Here is an 18,438-nt window from a genome sequence, read left to right on the forward strand (position 1 = left end):
GGGTCCATTTTTAGCTCAACTAGCCGGAGCTTTAGTGAGTCCAGGTTGTGGAGAGGAAGCCTGTGGAAGCTGAACTTCATCCAGCTGCTCATTTTGTTCTGACAAGTCAGAAACACGCAGAAAAGAACCATAGCATTAGCCGTAGCAAGTTAGCCGCGCCGGGCAGCGGTCGGAGATGACATCATCCAGATGAGAGGTTAGTAGTCAACCTACAGGCGCAGGATGTTGATAACATGCCACCACGGGCTCGGAGGGGAATAGCACTAGTGTATCATAACAAAATATTGGGGAAATGAACGAGTTTTGCGGCGGATAAGAGGCTGCATTGCGTGCCCCGTGTTCTCGCATTATACGGATATACGTGCCGCTCCACTGGGGCTAATTTCGTCAAAACAACTCCAAATGACACCAAAGTTGTCTGGGTGAGTAAAATGATCGTATTTTATGCTAGAAATAAGGTCCAGGTTGTAAAAAATGGAAATTATCCTTTAACTCAAGATCCATTTGTTTGCTCTTTCTGGAGCTTTCTTTAATAATGTTGTGTTGCTAATATTTTGTCCAACTCATTTACATGAATGAGGACAGAATTCAAGTCAAGCTGCAACCTCCAAGTGCAATCAACACACCTCTAGAAATGTTCCAACAAAAATTGAACATTGAAACCTTGAAGGATTTATTGCAGGACTGTTGCATTAGACTGCATGACTTTTAGCCAACCTAAAAAAAAACTGTGAACTACACAGCTGTATGTTGTGTAGCTATTTGTTGTAGTGTTTGAGTCAATATGCGTTCCCCTCCCATATATAAATGATCTGACACCACCTTTATTCATCTCGAGTTACAGTACATGAAACCTACAGCATGTGCGCTTGAAGGTGTTGAGCTATACACCGTCATGTGCATATACAGTCAACTTAACGATGACACCCAGATGACTCCACCTGTAATCATGTGTCCATAATAAGGCTGTGTGATAATGACTCAAACATCTCCGTGACAACTGAGCAAACCATATCTGATGATGAAGACCACAAGATGTGGCTGAGAGCTGAAAATTTCCACTACTTGGACCCTGTGCTGAGAACTGGGAGGTATTACAATGACCAGTGGTGGACAGTAACAGAGTAAATTTACTTGAGTACTGTACATATCCAGAGGATTTGTACTTTACTTGAGTATTAGATTTCTTTGGTACTTATTACTCTTACTTGAATACATTTCCAAGACAAATACTTTTACTTTTACTCGAGTTAATTTCTAGGAAGGCTGAAAAGTACTCGTTACTTTCAGGTCTGCTCTTTTTTTTCTTTCTTTTTTTCTAAAATCCTATTGGACACAAGCTGTGTTTGTCAAAGAAGGAAACCCTAACCCCTAAAAGCAGCACATCAGTGCAGCTGCTTTCAAAGAGTTAATTCTCAGAAACAAGAGTTAAAAGCTCCTTAAATTCATTTAGAAAAAAATATAGTAATTCATTGATGTGAAAAATAAGAAATTTACTCTTACCCTTACTTTTACTTAAAGTAAATTTAAAAGCAAGTACTTTTTTACTCTTACTCAAGTAACATGTCGACTGAGCTACTTTTACTTGTAACGGAGTAAATTTTGACCTACTCTTACTCAAGTACTGGGGTTGAGTACTCTGTCCATCTCTGACAATGACTGATGAATGAATGATTGAGTTTTTACCCAAATTTCTGTGTATTATAGAAAGAAAATTGATTTTTGTTGAGAGGTCTTCTGGGCCTTGACCTTAGAGTGTGTGTTTGACCTCCCAGAACAACTTTAAAAAAAGAAAAAAAAGAAAATAAGAATAACATATCATCATAAAGTGCATTGTACTTATGTAGACAGAAGATAAATGAAGCTTGGAGTACTTACTGTTGCTGGACTTGAGGTCCCTGTGGATGATTGGTACAAATGCCTGGTTGTGTAGGTAGTCCATCCCTGTGGCGATCTGAACTGCCCAGTTCACCAGGACCCTCGGCGGGACCTTCTTCCCCGCCAGGGCCCGGTTCAGAGCCCCTCCTCTGGCGTACTCCATCACCAGGCACAGGTTGGGCTCCCGCAGGCACACCCCACGGAGGGAGATTATGTTGGGGTGCCGGAGCATCCAGAACAGCCGGGCCTCCTGCCGCACGCTCTCTGCCGTGGCACTGATGTCCTCGTCGGGGTCTTGCCTGGCAGCCTTCACCGCCACTTCCTCTCCTCGCCACACTCCTTTGTATACTTTCCCAAACCCGCCGGCTCCTATCACTTCCTCCAGGAGCAGTTCTGAGAAGTCTATCTCCAACGGGCACGCGCCAACCCCACCTGCCACCAGTCCCCCCGCAGTCAGCTGCTGGTAGCTGGCGGCGTCCCCCCTGGTGACGTAGTTGCTTGGAAAGATACCCACCTTGTCCTGGATCTTGCCCGTCCACCAGCCCTCGTCCCCGGACACTTTGGAGTCTTTGGAGAGAACCTCGAGAAGGTCTCCGCGCCGCAGGGTCAACTCCTCGTCCGCCGTGGCCTCGTAGTCAAACACCGCCGTCCAGTAGGGGTTGGGGTTGGGGTTGTTGGCCCCGCAGCGGTGGCCGGGGTGGGAGTCTGGGGAGCCAGAGGAGGAGATGGTGGAGGAGTTCCAGCTGCTGCCGTTCTCCACCTGCACAACCGGGGCCGGATACATCGGCGGCGGTGGGGTCATGTTTGGGGGCATGGAAGAGGAGGAGGAGGAGGTAGTAGTAGAAGAGGAAGGGGGCCCCGGCGGGATTAGGCAAGGGGGAGGCGGGGAGCAGCAGCCCCCACAGCTGGTGCAGGACAGGGGGGCTGCTGTGCCGCTCGCTCTGCCGTATGGGTTCATGGCAGCCTGACTGCTGTTTGATGCTGTCGGCCTGCCCTCTGTCAACTCAGGCACAAAATCCATACAGGGCCCATTTACCGAGACGACGAGGCGGCGTCCTCGACCACCAGCAGGGGGAAGAGGGGATCAGGGGATCAGAGAGCTGCAACCGCTCTCCCCCATCACCACATCTCGCACAGTTGAAACTGTGCCAAATCCTGTCACCGGTTGCTGCTGTGCTGTTGCTACGCAGTGTGTAAGTAACATGTATTCCCAAAGGCAAGTTCATTCAGGGACAATGCGCATCAGGTCAAACAATGACTGTCAGATCACAGCAGAAGGGCAGCAAATCCATGAGTGTGACCCCCCCCTGGAAACCTAATAGATTATTTCCACAATTGTGTCTCTTAAAAAGTTGCCATGGGCGCTCACAGGAGATATGAACATGGGGGTCAGCAGGTCGAATGAAATCCTTTGGACAGAAAATTTCAGTCTGATGAGTTTCTGATCAGAGAATCAACTGTGAAATTAAATCCAGACATTATTTCTTTCATATAGCCTATTATTCTCTCTGGTCTCTCAGTTGCTGCCTATAGTTACATACTTATAAATCCTCTACATTGCTGTTTACATTATTTGAAAAAGGCAAAAAAATCTGGGCCTTTGATTCCTCCACAGTTTTGAATCTCTTGAGTTAATAAATACATATCCTCCTCTGCGGTTTATATCATCCCATTGAGAACTAGGTCTTGCTTCAGAGAGTTGTTAATAAAAACCACAGCTGATTGTCAGATTAATTTCAGTGTGCAACACAGACTATTTAAGGTGCCAATAAAAACCGCAGTCTGTGTTTGAGCTGGGTGAAATCCTCTGAGCGGTGGTCCTCGTTATTTCTCATCCAGCCCAGTGTAGACGCACCTCCCCCGCCAGCCATCTCCATGAATATGGGCTCGTTTCTCTTCTATACAGCGTTTGGGAAACATTAGCGGATATATTCGCACTACATCCCGACAAGCCGGCACAGGCTAAATCCTACATGCATGGCCTCTCATGAGCCGGTTCAGCGTCCCTGAATAGCCTTTACCAAAAAGGCCCCGTCCATTTTAAGACAGCTGGGGAATTAGAGAATCAAGCCGGCGGCAGGGCGGCAGGTATTCAATACAGAGCTGTAAACTGGCACCGTGCTCAGCATCCAGTCGAGTCTGAGCACAACAAACCCGCCTCCGTGTCTGTACAACGGCCTGGTTCAGTCGCCTCTGCCGGGCTACATTTGTGATGGAGACGAGTCCCCGATTGGAAAAGAAACTCTTGCGCTCCGGAGACAGTAAAGGGATGCCAGCATCTATCATTATCCCGCTGCTTTCCCAGCTCGCACGGTACAGTTTCACATCATCAATCATACAAGTCTTGAAGGGAAGGAGAGAGTTTTTTAAATGTCCACGGCGTCCTCAAGGAAGGCAGCAGCGATCGCACAGTGGCAATAAGGTGGAAAATAATATCAACGAAGCTTTGCGTGGAGGCATTGCTGCATTACAGTAGGCTATCACTGACCCGAGCGGACGAGATGAAATAATGCGATGAGGAGATCATCTCCGGCTCCATGTTGCCTTTATCAATAGATCGGCATCCCCTCTCTTCAATAATAATAGTAATAAATAATAATAATAATTATGATTATAATTATTATAGCCTATAATAATAATGTTATTTATTATGCGCGCATATAGATTTCAGTCTCACCTTAAGCGTCCTCCGCCCCAAACAGCCTGGACAGCTTTATTTTAATACGTAAACACTGAACGTTTACTATAACCTAACCCGGACACTGAGGGCAGCAATATTCACCGACATCATCGCATGGGCGTGCGGTTGCATCCGAGTAAGAAGCACCATCAAAGGGCCGTAACCCAATTTGGCGACAGATTGAAACGCTCCCGGGAGTCCCTGCTCGTCGTCGCTGCTCAGCCAGCTGTCCAGACGTCCATCGTACTCAAACAGGCTTTTCCTCCTCAAAGACGTGACATTTCGAGCACCGAGCTGTCAGTCTGTGGGCTGACTTTGCATCCAAATACACCGGGGTGGCGTTCCCATACGTGGGAACAAGTGCTACTTCTTTCGCCGATGTACAAATCAGGCGGATGGTCGTCGCGCGCAGGCGGTTCACGCGCTGCGTCCCGGCGCGTGTGTGCAGATCTAGGGAAGAGCTCCGCGCGCAGGGCGGAGACAAGGACGCCACAGTGTGTTGGAACGAGACTAGGCTGTGCTAGTGGTGAAGGTGTGCTGGTGCACTGTGGGTAATGTAGTCCCTCATGTACTCCTGCTGACCTACATCATTCTGGCAGCTGATATAACTAAATAATTAATTATATTAGTCTAAGGAAAAGGGTGAAGGTTGGTGGAAGGTATACTTACAAAAGTAAATACAAAGTTGAGAAAGGCTTATTTACATTTTCTGCTACTTTACACTTCTGACCCAATCAATTCTAATTAACAATACAAATCCTTATCTACAAAAACAAAATAGAGAGAGGAAATTAAGCAACATTGGACTGATGCACACATTAGAATCAAAAAAAAAAAAAAAGTCTATTGTGCTGATATATTTTGTCTGCATAATGAGAAGCTTACTACTTCATTTTTAGTGAAGTAACGTAAATGCTAATACTTTTGTGAATTCAATAAGCAAACCGTAAGACCTGCAAGACCTTTAATAGCAACACATCATTTCTACAGTACTGCTTTTGTTGAAGTTAAATGTCCGAGTAGCCTACTTCACAAATGCAAAAATGTCATACTTTATTTATTTATTTATTTATTTATTACTGTACATTAAGCTTCCTGTCCATTGTCAGTGACTTAAGGTCAGTGAAAGAGCAACAGCCCTGAAGCTGGAAATTCATTAGTCAAAGACACTTTAGCTTGAGCCTCATTTTGTTAAAAAAAAAAACAGTGAATCTAATATTCATCTTAAATGAAACAATTACTCTAAAGGAGAAGAGGCTGTCTATTAAGACTAGAATTAGCATAAACACTTAGGTAATTTTCTTTTATGAAAGAGCATGGGATGAGGAGAAAATGTTAGATTCCTTGATATGGCATAAGATTGAATTCTCTGAGAAAATGACATTGCATGACATAGGTTGAGGGTTTTTATGCAAGCTGATCCCAGACATAAGACGTTGGCGTGGTTTGTTTTGGTAATACTTGTACATGGGGGAACAGGGAGTAGTAACTGGGCAACATAACACCAGATTTGTTTGGTTTTTCAGGACACAATCTACGGGGGGAAAAAAAAAATATATATATATATTTTCCTGTCCTCAAAATGCCTTGTAACTCCTTGACTCCTTGTGGTCTAGTTTTCTTCTACTGTATTTACATGTAAGGGAACTGATAATAACACACTTACATTGCACATAACAATGTATCATGAAGTTACCCAATCTTTAAAATAAGAAATACCTAAAGAATTAATAAAAAACTGTGTCAGAATCTAATTACAATGCAAAGTGGAATCAAACATGTGGGTATTCAGTGTACAGAAGCAGTAGTCACACCCACCAAATTTTAAACTGTACTGACCCCTGGTGTTGAATGAGTGAAACTCAAAGGTGGTTCAGTGTCCTATTCAGTTTTAAAACAGTGCCACAAGCGCAATCCCTTTCAAAAATGTTTTGTTAAGTCCACCATTTTATTTTAAATTCATGCCTTCTTTTAGGCCTTTCAACATAGAGTCTCCATTCAAACATCAAAAATGTTCACCTCAATTAGCAATTACCATTTGTGAACATGCAGCACTCCCTCCTGAAGTCAGAAACCAAATGGAGAACCTTAAAATGTTCAATGTAACCCCAGTTTCTCTATAACAGTAAATGTGGCCCTGATGCCATGAGGCCGTAAACTCACATTTTCACACCAAAATAAGAGTTCTAAATCTTTAAGATTATGTTCAATTTAAAGTCCGGATAAAACATGTTAAGGGGTACACTACACAGCTATTGGGGTAAGTAAAGTAACTCATTTCCTCCAGTGGTTCACAGTAAGTTATATAACGTCAGTAGACTGACTGGTGAGAGCAAGCCCTTGGCTTTTTGCACTATGAAGTTTGCAAACAACTCTAAATTCCCTGGGTATATGTTTTTGCTGTTTTAGTTAATAATTTTCACTCAAACTGTGTGGAGATAACTGTATGCAATGATTTTGTCACGTACTATGACATTTAATCAATATTTTTACTGGAATATGCATCCAGTGGTACTAAAGCAAAGGAAGTGCCCCTTGAGATGTCTATGTGTAGCTCAATTTAAGATTTGCTTTCTTGTTTTAGGGCACTGGTGCATGTTTCCATCTAAAGGCCTTACTGTGTGTGGGGTACAAGAATAACACAATTAAACCTTCAATTCAAACAAGAGGACAAGAAATTCAGAAATACTGGTCTTTCACATTCTCTTGGCTGTACTGCAGCAGTTGTGGATTTTTGCTGCAGTTTATGAATTTTGAATTTCACTTCACACTCAGCTAAAGTTTGTGGAATTTGTTTCACTTGCATAGCAAAACAGAAGCAGGATTACCTGAGTTTACAGACAGCCCATGGAGAGGGATTCAGCAGAAAGTGTTACAGTATTACTGAATGACAAAAAGCCAGATGGCTTATGTGTGTCCACCTGTTGCCATGGCTGAATAACAAAACAGTGGTTTAAGGAATTTGTCTGAGTTGAGCTATTATTTTTTAATATGAAACCATATTGTCTATATCACATAGGCCTTACAGTTTTCAAACTCACCGGTTTGTGAAATACCAATGGTATCGGGGGACCATGTTTAGCGACCACAAGGTTGTGCTGTTGACTAATTTGTGAGGTTGCATGAAATCAAAATTTGATCACACAGCATAATAAATCTACACTGTACCTATCTAATATTATTATTAAATATATCAATATTCCCGTGCCTTTAATATTCACTGTAAAACAGCTCTCCTCACTTGAACATTTACTCAAGTATGTAAGTAGCCTACAATTGCTGATAATGGCATATGGAAACACGGTATTAAATAGCCTATTTCCATTTTCTGTTCTACTTTCCTCTGGCCTACAACATTTTGGAGGGAAATGTTTAATTTCATACCTTTACCCCACTATATTTATATATAACTTTTATACTTTATATATATTTTACAAAAAAAATGTTATCAGAGGTTATGATAAGACTTTATTTACCCAGGGGGTTGATTTACAGACTGCAGCAGTGTATAAAGTAATAAAAAAAATTAGCATCAAATTATACTGTAGAGTAGAAATGTAGGGGGGCAGAACATGGAAATAAGCCTATTCAAATTAAGTATTATTACCTACAATTTCCTGTTTATGAAGAAAACTGGTATAATATACTTAACTTTCCATCACTCAACTTCCATGTGTGTTTGTAGGTGCAGGTGGTTACTGCAGTAGGGTGTTGGCAGTAGACCAGCCTATTGAACTACATTACATTATGTTGACGGTTGTTCCTCTTGTGCAAATCAATGAGGGTAATCAAACCACTTGTGTTGTGTACAAGCTAAATAACTTTGCACAGCTCAACTGCACCACAAGCTCCATCCTCCAAAACGACCATGCAGTTGAATCAACGCCTCTCTAATAACACAACCTAAACAAAAACTGAGCACGATATGATCTTCATGGACTGCAGGACTGTTGTAGACCGTCATATTCTTAACGGGGTCATTCCTATGTTCCCACAGCCTTATGTTCCCACATTTCTAACTTTTGTTGTCACTGAAAATTAGGCCCTATGTTCCCACAGCCCTTTGGTCACTGAAAATTAGGCCCTATGTTCCCACAGCCCTTTGGTCCCACCCATAGACTGTAAAAGGTCCCACCATTGGTTGGGTTTAGGCAATGAAGAAAAGAGTTGGTTAAGTTTAGTAAAAAGACCCGGTAGAGGCTAGACAGGCCAGATAGATAGAGTCCAGATAGGTAGAGAGAGTCCAGTGGGAACATAGGGCCTAATTTTGAGAAAAATCTTAGAACTGTGGGAACATAAGGCTGTGGGAACGTAGGCATGGACCCTTTTTAACAAGGTGTACCTGAAAATCATTTCCCTCAGTGTTTATACAGTATAGTACAGTCGTAGTAGTAGTAGTAGTAGTGTGCTGCCCCCGGTGCGTTACTATTTTGTAGGCTGCACCAACTGGAACGCGCATGCGCCGTGAGCGCGGGCGCAGCTCGGTTGGTGTCGGTTGGCTGAGTGCTCTTGGCAACGTCTCGCGCTGTGCACAGACAGCCGACGGTCGGTCAACGAGTGTTTCCACAATGTCTGGAGAAATTACTTTAACGGAATAAGGAGCCGGGAGAAGAAAACAGCGGAGCGGCGTCGGGTAAGGTGTGTGTGCTCTTTTCATTTTCTTTCTATGTGGAAAGGTTTTTTTTTTTTCTGTGAACAGCCTCGGTTGAAACAGTGCGGGCGATTCAAAAGCGCTGAAAAGTGACGAGTGAAGTAACAAACGTTAGCGAGCAAACAACCGAGACACCGAGCAGCAGCAGACCAACTTCACTCAGTGCAGAGAGAGCAGCCGCTTTACTACGGCTCAGCTGCTGGGCTCACCCCCCAGCCTGGACCCGTCCACACCGGCCCCCTGCTCCGCTCCGACCCCGACCCCGTCCATTCAGCGGAGCGGCTTTAAAACCTGAAATAACGCCGCTGCCCGCAAAAAAATGTATTAGCCACAAAATATTCTCCAACCTTCCTCGTCTTTTGGGCTCTCCAGTGCGCATGCTTGTTGAGCTCTGCAGACTTCGCATTTGTAGTTTTTCGTACCTGAGATAATCACAGTTGCGAGGGCCAGGAGAAAACGGTAAAACTACAAGTTCCAGACAATGGGAGCTTTGTTTGGGAGCGCAGCTAGCCAGCTAGTTAGTTAGCCTGGACGAGCTTTGAATCTCGAGTAGTTGTGCTGCCTGCAATCGGAAGTTGGCTTGGCTGGGATTTGTTTTAGAGCGAGCTGCATGGGGGGGAAGAAAAAAAGGAGTAGGAGTTTTGCAGTAGTTTGTTGATGGTTTGCTATGATAGGTTGTGCAACATGTTATACTAATCGCGGTGGTGGCTGTAAAAGGAGGATTGATCGTAGCTGCTGCCTGTTTGGACATGCATAGCCTACTGTGTTCAGCTGTCAGAAATCGTGTGCACACTGCACAGTGCGCAGGATTTGCAAGAGCATGGTAGATATATACAGTGTGCGCATTTGTGTGTGCATTGGAGGGGAGGAGGTGATGATGCCTCGGCGTGTCGTCTCCCTTTCATAGAAACCCCCCGTGTTGCTGCTGCTGTATTCCCCAGCTCTCAGGAAATGACACGTCGAGGAACAGGATGATGGATCAGTCGTGCAAGAGCAGCAGAGCATGGCAGCGGTGTGCACATATTCTGGGCATCATTTACTCTGCTTGTCTCCCATGTGGAACTAATAGAATAATTATTACCAGTGAAAATCTGAGAATGATGGTGTGTTAAAGGGGTTATTCTGCTCCTTACACGCCTCTGTAACCATGGACGGGTTAAGAGACGATGAGCACCTGGGCACAGACATGTAAAAGCCCCCCTGCTCCTCCTTTTCCACTGCATTGTACTGGTTCAACTTGACTCTACTTGCCCTCCTTGAGTGATAGATTTAACAAAAAGAGTTGTGGATAGTACCAGTTACTTTTTCTCGCTGTCACCTCCACCAAGGTACTACTAAGTGAGTGATGTGATGTGAAATCACTACGCTACAGTGTACTGATTGTGTACTATACATTTAGTGTGGCAAACCCAAAGCTTTGCGATGGTGAGTAGCGGAGGTATGGGTGGTTCAGTTTGGTAACCTTTCCGTATCCTCAGTCTTTCATTTGTGTGTTCCACTGAAGATGGCATCAAGGAAGTGAATGTTGTCACTATAGTATTAACAACACATCGGGTTACTACTGGCACAAGAAAATGAGTAGGCTATCTGTTACCAAAAGCAAAAGGAGTTCAGCTTAGTCAGTAGAAGTGGTGGAGTAATGCTAGAAGAACTAGAGATTCAAAGTGATGTTTTGGCTGTTTTGTATTTCTTTGCAGCTGTGTTTGTCTTCTTGTGGTCACTTTCTGTCTCTCTAGTGGTTTTACACATCTTTGTCTTCATTCATTACATACCCGATTGGACACTTGTCTCGTTGCAGTTGTTTTGTGTCTCTGTAGTAATTTGACTGAAATATTAGTTACTTCACATTGAGCTTCGGTCCAGGCGCACCCCTGGGCTTCTCCACCATTGGTCTATTCAGTAATCTGGAACGGCACATAATGCACACACTATAATTGCTGTACAGTGGGGAAATCCAGCACTTCATCTTCTGTTTAAGAGCATATCAATTTGAAATGCAGTCTGTACAGTGGTAAAGTTTATGCTAAATAGTAATGACATGGTTCTCCATATTGTAAATCCAGTTTCCGCTGATCAAAGGCTGGGCAGCAGACAGAGAGCCAGTTATACAATGCTCTCCGTTTATGGTTTCCACCAAGACATTTCCACCCTTTGCATGGCTGTTTGAAAAAAATGTTACACATTGAAAGCAAAACTAAGCAGGTTTGCTATGTATGGAGGGGGAACTCTCTCTTTCTGAAAATCCAAGGCTGCCGCTTTTATAATTGAGTTAGGCTATGTGTCCAGCTCAATGATACTTGGACCGGACACAATGGTCTTGTGAGACCTTACGGTTTGAGATGATCTCAATCCAGGAAACTTACTGTTCACAATCTTTATGTCTCACAAACACACACTCACTGACTTACTTCCCGTCTTTATTTGTAAGTCTCTACTCGTACCTGCCAAAGCAAATGTTCCATAAACGTTTAAGTGGATTTAAGGGAAAACAGCAACTTCCAAGAGATGAAGCAAACTAAGAATCTCCAACTGCAATAATTGTGATTTAATGAAAAAATGTAATTGCCTCCAACTTCACTATGATGTGGGTTTTTATTCCGTCTGGTGTGAAGGTTGTTGAAATTCTGTCATCCAGATGTTATGCAATGCGGATATCTAGGAACGTCTCAAGAGTTCATTTGGTTCACGACTCAGATTTCCTCTAGATAGAATATGTTCTGCCACTAGTGGTGCTCAGTTTTGGAGGATTCTGCCAGGCAGATATCTTTACAAGTGTTTTTGTTTTGATATTGTTATCACATTATCAGTGCATATTTATGGGGGATGCCCTGATTTATCGGCCGCTGGTCCTTATCGGATGATTTTCATCAAAAATAAGTTATTGGTGCATCGGAAATGATGGTTCTAGTCACCAGTCACCTTCAAACCGATCACCTGTGTTATCTATCTGTGGCCCAGATAAGCGTTGTGTGGTTTGCGGTGTAGTCTTCCTGTCTCCCAACTTGTTCAGTGCGCTGGCACATGTGACAGACTGCCGAAACAAAACAGCACATCAGCCCCAGTGAAACTTAAAGGGACAACGAGGAGTTTCTTTTCGGTTATAAAAAAGTCTCACGTTAATGTGGATGAATCTCCGCTACCCACACTTGTTAATGGGCCCATTTTCGATAAATATATCGTTTTGTCTCTATCGTTATTTTGTTATTATTAGTGGTGGCGGAAATGCTGGGCGAGCCGACCAGCATTTCCTTCGTGGCGAGTCATGAGAATAACGCAGCCGAATCGCCGTTTATGGTCGGAACTACGACGGTATGTGAACCTCTTTGAACCTCTGACTTTAATTATTGATGAATGAAAACATGAGTCTGTCTTGCGCCCGGTCAAAGAAATGTACGGTGCGCGCGGAGGCTCATAAATGTAGTGTGAAAACGCTTCGCTTTTCCAAAACTCCTCGTTGTCCCTTTAAAGAGTTTGAGATTGACAATAAGATGAGTCATCTGCAATCACAGGTGATCGGTATCGCCAGCAACAAAGATTCCCAAGAAACCCTATATATCTACACCCATGACGTAACTTTGGACCCTCATCACATTGTGGCGAAGCCCCTCTAGCAGGCAGGTTGTTGTCGGCTATAATGATGGCATACAGTCTGTGATCTCCAGGAGCATCTCACATTCTTTGCTACTTATTTTGTAGTTTTAGTGCAGACAGCTGCGGGAACAAAGGATCCTGTCTTCAAAGGCAGCTGACTGCGGGCCACCTGAGTTATTTCACCTGTAAACATTTCGTTGAATCACAGTGTCATATCTCGATGGAGGTGACTCATCAGCTGTTCATTTTTCCCTTTTCCTTTGTTCTTAACAAAGATTTTTAAGGGACTTCCACACACCAGCAGCAGCAGCAGCAGCATATAGTCACGGTCATCTGTCGGGTTTTTCCAACAAGGTCTCTCTTAAGATGTTTTTAAGGAAGCAAAGACAGTGTTTTGGCGCCAGATCTGGTTGGACTTCTCCTCTCCCAACCGCGACACCTTGGCAGCCCTCCTGCTGTTTGTAATTTTAGAACGAGAAGTCTCTTGCCAGGTTTCTGTTTAATCCTCGGAGGCGTCTTAGTTAAATAAAGCGTATTGGAAATGAATTGTGTGTTTTTCTCGTGTATGGAAGGACACACACTCAAACACTTCAAACAACATACATCACAATCGTTGGGTGCACCCTGACAGGTCACAGGGAGGGAGGATGATACCTTAGGCTAAGGATGCCATCTGGTCTATGTCAGGGTGCACAGTGATGGCTCTGTGTGTGTGTGTGTGTGTGTGTGTGTGGGGGGGGTTTTAGGGGGATGAACATGTGTATCTCTTGAACTTGAGTTGATGGAGTTGAGCCATTGTTAGCCGACTTTCCTGCTACAAGCTACACACACATTCATTTCTTATTGAAGTATATTTCAAGCTGCTCTCCTTGCGTTTATTGCCAGCTCATGCTGTTGGTTTATACTCCTTATAAACCAACAGTGTGATGCAGTTAAGTGGTTAATCTTAATGGGTCACCACACACACATCATTACACCTGGCACTGCAGCCTTTTCCCAGCCGGGGTTGAACACAGTGGGGACATTAATTTACCGTAATAAACAGGCATTTCTATCTGAGTTGACAATTTTAGTGCAAGTGTCGCTTTTCCGCTTTTATTGTCACAGTGGTACCCCGAACAAGTATGGCAAGTGTGTTTGTAAAGCATCTTTACATAAAGCAAAGAAGTGAAAACATTCAAAAACAGCAGATAAACCCAAATCTCAATGGCATTGATAAAGGATTTACGATAGAGAAAAAAAACAATATTGAATGGAGTTATAATCTAACTGCAGATGTGGTGCTGTAATGTATACAGACTCCAGACACCCCGCACAAATTTGAATATTCCCATAAATCCATGCTGCTGTTGTTTAAACAAAATACAGGCTCATCCAACGAGACAGTCAGAAGGAGAGCAAAACAGAAGCGGAGAGCGCACGGCGTGGGCGAGAGCCAGCGTTCATGCACAGAGAACTGAAAATGAAATGTTATTTGATAATTATGTAAGGCAGTGTGGTTATGTCACTTCTGATGCTTGTTCATAAACCTGATGATTGCGTGTAGACCGGCGGCACATTGCAAATAAAAATACCAGCGGTTACCATGATGGCGTGGCGATGTGTAGGGCTTATACTGTTATCAAAGGGCTTTACCTGAGCCAGTGGTGTTATGTAAATGGGTCTAACGTAGGCTGAGTGTGTGTTCGTTCGGTCGACCTGTGTCATACACATGTATTAGTCAGCGTGCAGGTGTACAGCTTTAGATGACACGGTATTAGACCACCAACAGTGTTGCAGTCTGGGCTCTCTTTGATGTATTTGCCTTCCTCCTTTGAGGGTCTTATCCATAAGTCATCGCGGACGACGGTGTCAAGAGGTCAGAGATTTACACGTAGAGGAGCGCACCATGCTTCCTGAGATGAGTCTGTTGCTTTATGGCCCTCCTGTGCAGCTATAAAACATTTGCCATGTAGGCAGCTGATCTATCAAGCCCGCCTCCTCCTTCAGAGGTCAAACTCCCTCAAGGTGTTGTTTACCAATCTGTGTCCTCTTATCAGGGCAGAGGATGAATCAGAGAATCACAGTTGTGCGTGGAAAATGTTCAAAATGTTCCTGCATTTGCCCGACAGCGCTGTGCTCTGTCGGTCTTATTGTCGGAGGACAGGGTCTTCTCAAGTTTGGATATATAAAACAGGATGGGACTCCCAGGCGTAGCCGAGGCTACATCCTAGGCTGCATCTTTCCTCTCTTTGACTCCTCTGTGAGCAGGGTATGTTTGACTGGGGTAAATATAGCCTGTTGGTTTTAGCTGGAGGATAAACACAGATGTTGAGGAGGTCTTTCTTGCCACAGGTTTGCCTGCATCCTCCCCCTGGTCAGCGGTGGTAGCAGAGGGAGAGAGGAAGAGGAAAAAGCCTCACCGATCATCCACAAAACACTTAAACAAGGTTATTGAACTTAACACTAAGCTCTTGACAGGGTTACAGGAGACGTAGGGCTACAAAGCATCTCGACAGCCTGACAAAGTGTTGTACATAAAGAGTGATTTACAAAGGCCCATATTGCAGTCCATCTTGGAGGCCACTCCACAGATAAACACACTTAAAGGGATAGTTCGACATTTTGGCAAATTGACCCATTACCATAATCCCTATAGTCTTCGGAGTAGGTTTGTTACCTTTAATTGTCGGTGCAAGCTATTTTTAGAATGGCGGAGCAGAGCCGCGAGCTGCTCAGAGCTACGCTACGGAGGCTCCAACTAGGGATGGGAAATCGTCCCTATATTCAGATCATTCGATCGTGGACACTGTCGATCGCCGATAGGCGATCCAATCGCCGGGGGGGGGGGGGGTTGCAATTACGTCAGCTTAAAAAAAAAAAAAAAAAAAACTTGCTATATAGTTCCGTTCATTCATCTCCGCATAGCGCTCACTCTCCGTTATTGTCGTCCACACACAGACAAGCGTGCATGCATGACGCGCGCATCTATGAAGTATTTTGACCCGCCCCGCACCACCGAATCTATTTTCACAACCATCCCCGCCGCTATTAAACGTCAGACAGCGGGCTTATTTTACTTTGAAAGGGCAGACAGAGGCGCTGTGTTGCCGGTAGCTTGTCAGTGTGGAGCTCGTGAGGAGTGGGAGAGTCACAGTGCAGCGCGTGCAGCAGCCGCCGCCGCCTCTCCCTCTCCCCGCTCTGCTCTCTGCTTCAACCCCGCTCTGATGATGCGCCCAGCCGCCGTCTCACCGGTTCCCTCACACCTCCGCCGGCTTTCTCGTCAACATCAGCGCACCCCTGATAACACACTCTGGACTTCTTCATCAGTTTTTTTAATGACCCGCCCCACCCCGCACAGCCTGCGTCCGCGGCATGCACCTCCGAAAAAAAGTGAGAAGGAAAAAAAAAATGATCAGGAATTAAGAGTTTATATTCACTCCTCTGTTGCACAGATCCAAGGGCTCTGTATGCAGACATGTTGCTCCACGAAACATTTTTCAAGTACACAGTAGAGCGCAGGTTCTAGAGATTATTTCTTTAACATCTTATGGCAGTAAATTAATTAAAGATCGCCTTAAAGATCGCCATTTGAAAAAAAAATCACGATCGTCCCTTCGATCGCCGATAGACGATCCGATCGAAAATCACTCCATCCCTAGCTCCAACTCCAAAACGCTCTCCTGGACGAGTTGTGACCTGCACATTAACGGAACGTTACGAGACGGAGTTGTTTTCGAGGTAGATTTTTGCAAAACCTTCAGGGGCAGTTTTTCAGCAAGCAGTCTCTGAATTTACCTCGAAAACAACTCCGTCTCGTAACATTCACATAGCGCGGTGAATGTGCAGGTCACAACCATGAGAGCGTTTTGGAGTTGTTGGATTGTGTATTTGATGAGTTTGAATCCCATTAGCCTCCGTAGTGTAGCTCTGAGCAGCTCGCGGCTCTGCTCCATGGATCTAAAAATAGCTTGCACAGACAAATAAAGGTAACGAACCCACTGCTATGACTACAGGGATTATGGCAATGGGCAACTTTGCCAAAATGTTGAAGTATCCCTTTAAGCCTCCCATCAGGTGAATTTAAACTTGAGTATTTGATCTGTGTTTTCTGAAGATGAGGAGACCTGAAGGTATTCACAGATACATGTGTACGTAAGCCAGTTTTTCTGAATTCTCACAGTGAATCCAAGGTGGGAGGGGGGCGGGAGTCGCTACAGTAATTGGCTATAGTCCCCGGACAGTGTTGAATGTGCTCATCTCCATAACATTAAGAGCTCTTATCTAGTACTCTCCCCCCTTTGTGATGTGTCTCTGCAGCCTGTATGCCCCTCTCAGAAGGGACTGATGTTAAACGGTGTTTCAGCGCTGCGCTGTAAGAGACTGTTGATAATAGAGGCACAAATCATGCGTTCGATCTCCTGGGAACAGGCTTTGTTCTAGAAACTTCCAAAGCTTTCAGATTCACATCCATTAACACACATTGTCATGGAGCCGAGAGAGGAAGCCGCCACCTTTCTCTGTAATGTCTTTATTCGCTTTCCTTCAAGTTTCCCCCCGTCCTGGGAGTTGAGTTCGTCTGCTGCTTTAAGGGGAAAGAGTGTAGTAGTTACACCTGCTTCATATCTGTCCTTAACTGAGGCTTCACACATAGGGTTGACAGGTGGCACATGTGTGTGTGTGTATATGTGTGTGTTTCCACAAAGAGCTCTGTCATGGCAGAAATGTTCTGGAAAGAGGAAATCCTGCATGACGGGATTAAGAAACAGCTGATTCTGTCTCCATCTGTTTTTATGCCGTGCGGAGGAGGAAATTAACCTTGTGTGCCCTGCATGCACATGAGCTTGACCATCACACACACCTGTCAAGTCTTAAGCTCACTCGCTATCCCTGTTTAAGTCTGAGGAGGATTCCTGTCCTTTTTTTTTCTTTTTGGCCATACAATGAGTTTGAAATTATTACTTAAAATAATTCAGATTACTGTCATATAGACAACAACAAAAAAGAAAGGTCATATTGGGACATTTGAAAAGCTGGAATCAGCAAAAGTTAAATTGTTGATGATCTTTGCAGCTCTACTCATTATTAATTTAGAACATTAAATGGTAGATAGACAGGTAGAAATACCTGTCATAGACCCAGAGTTGATGTCTTCAATCATGTTACTTATTTGGTCAAAACCGTCTGAAAAACCATATTCAGTCTACAGTGAAAAGTGGCAAAATGTCCATGTTTGAAATACTGAAAACCAGTGAGCACTTGGCATTTTTCCACGAATTATGATTAAACTGATAACACGAAAATGAGAGTCAACTGACTGACCAATAATAAAGAATTACTTTCAGCATCAGCACAAAATGATTAGCCTTGATGCATTAACAGGGGGTTTAAGATAATGACAGGATGTTCAAACCCAGTGATCAAGAGGCGTTTAATGTGAACGAGGGATTTTACGAGTCCTTTATCTCAGTCGGCATCCTGAATCACTGGATCAACAAGAGGCTGTAATGATCGAGCCCACTGCATCGGGCCAGTGAGTCATGAAAGATCCGCAGCAGCTCTCTCTCCGTGTTGCCTGGTGGAGGTCAAGCTGTTGGACAGGAAGTGAGCGAGCGCCGAGGAGGACGCGGGCGTGCGTGAGATGAGTGTTGCTGTGAAT

At 44.2% G+C, this 18,438-nt stretch overlaps 2 protein-coding genes across 4 annotated transcripts in view; one reads left to right on the forward strand and one right to left on the reverse strand.

The window, feature by feature from the left end:
• map3k10 (mitogen-activated protein kinase kinase kinase 10) overlaps positions 1-4,839 on the reverse strand; it is a 40,790-nt gene extending 35,951 nt beyond the window's left edge. The window contains exon 1 of the mRNA XM_083984914.1: positions 1,879-4,839. Coding sequence (XP_083841040.1) covers positions 1,879-2,899 — 1,021 coding nt within the window. The 5' untranslated portion in view covers positions 2,900-4,839. The remainder of the gene's footprint in view (positions 1-1,878) is intronic.
• A 4,223-nt stretch (positions 4,840-9,062) lies between these two features.
• sipa1l3 (signal-induced proliferation-associated 1 like 3) overlaps positions 9,063-18,438 on the forward strand; it is an 88,765-nt gene continuing 79,389 nt past the window's right edge. For 2 of the 3 annotated variants that reach the window (XM_083985499.1, XM_083985501.1), the window contains exon 1: positions 9,073-9,196. The gene's annotated coding sequence lies outside the window, so the exon portion shown is untranslated. Of the gene's footprint in view, positions 9,197-18,438 lie in introns of all 3 variants that reach the window. The other variant, XM_083985500.1, reaches the window with a different exon arrangement.

Source organism: Trachurus trachurus (assembly GCF_905171665.1).
Source record: "Trachurus trachurus genome assembly, chromosome: 13".
Lineage (NCBI taxonomy): Eukaryota > Metazoa > Chordata > Actinopteri > Carangiformes > Carangidae > Trachurus > Trachurus trachurus.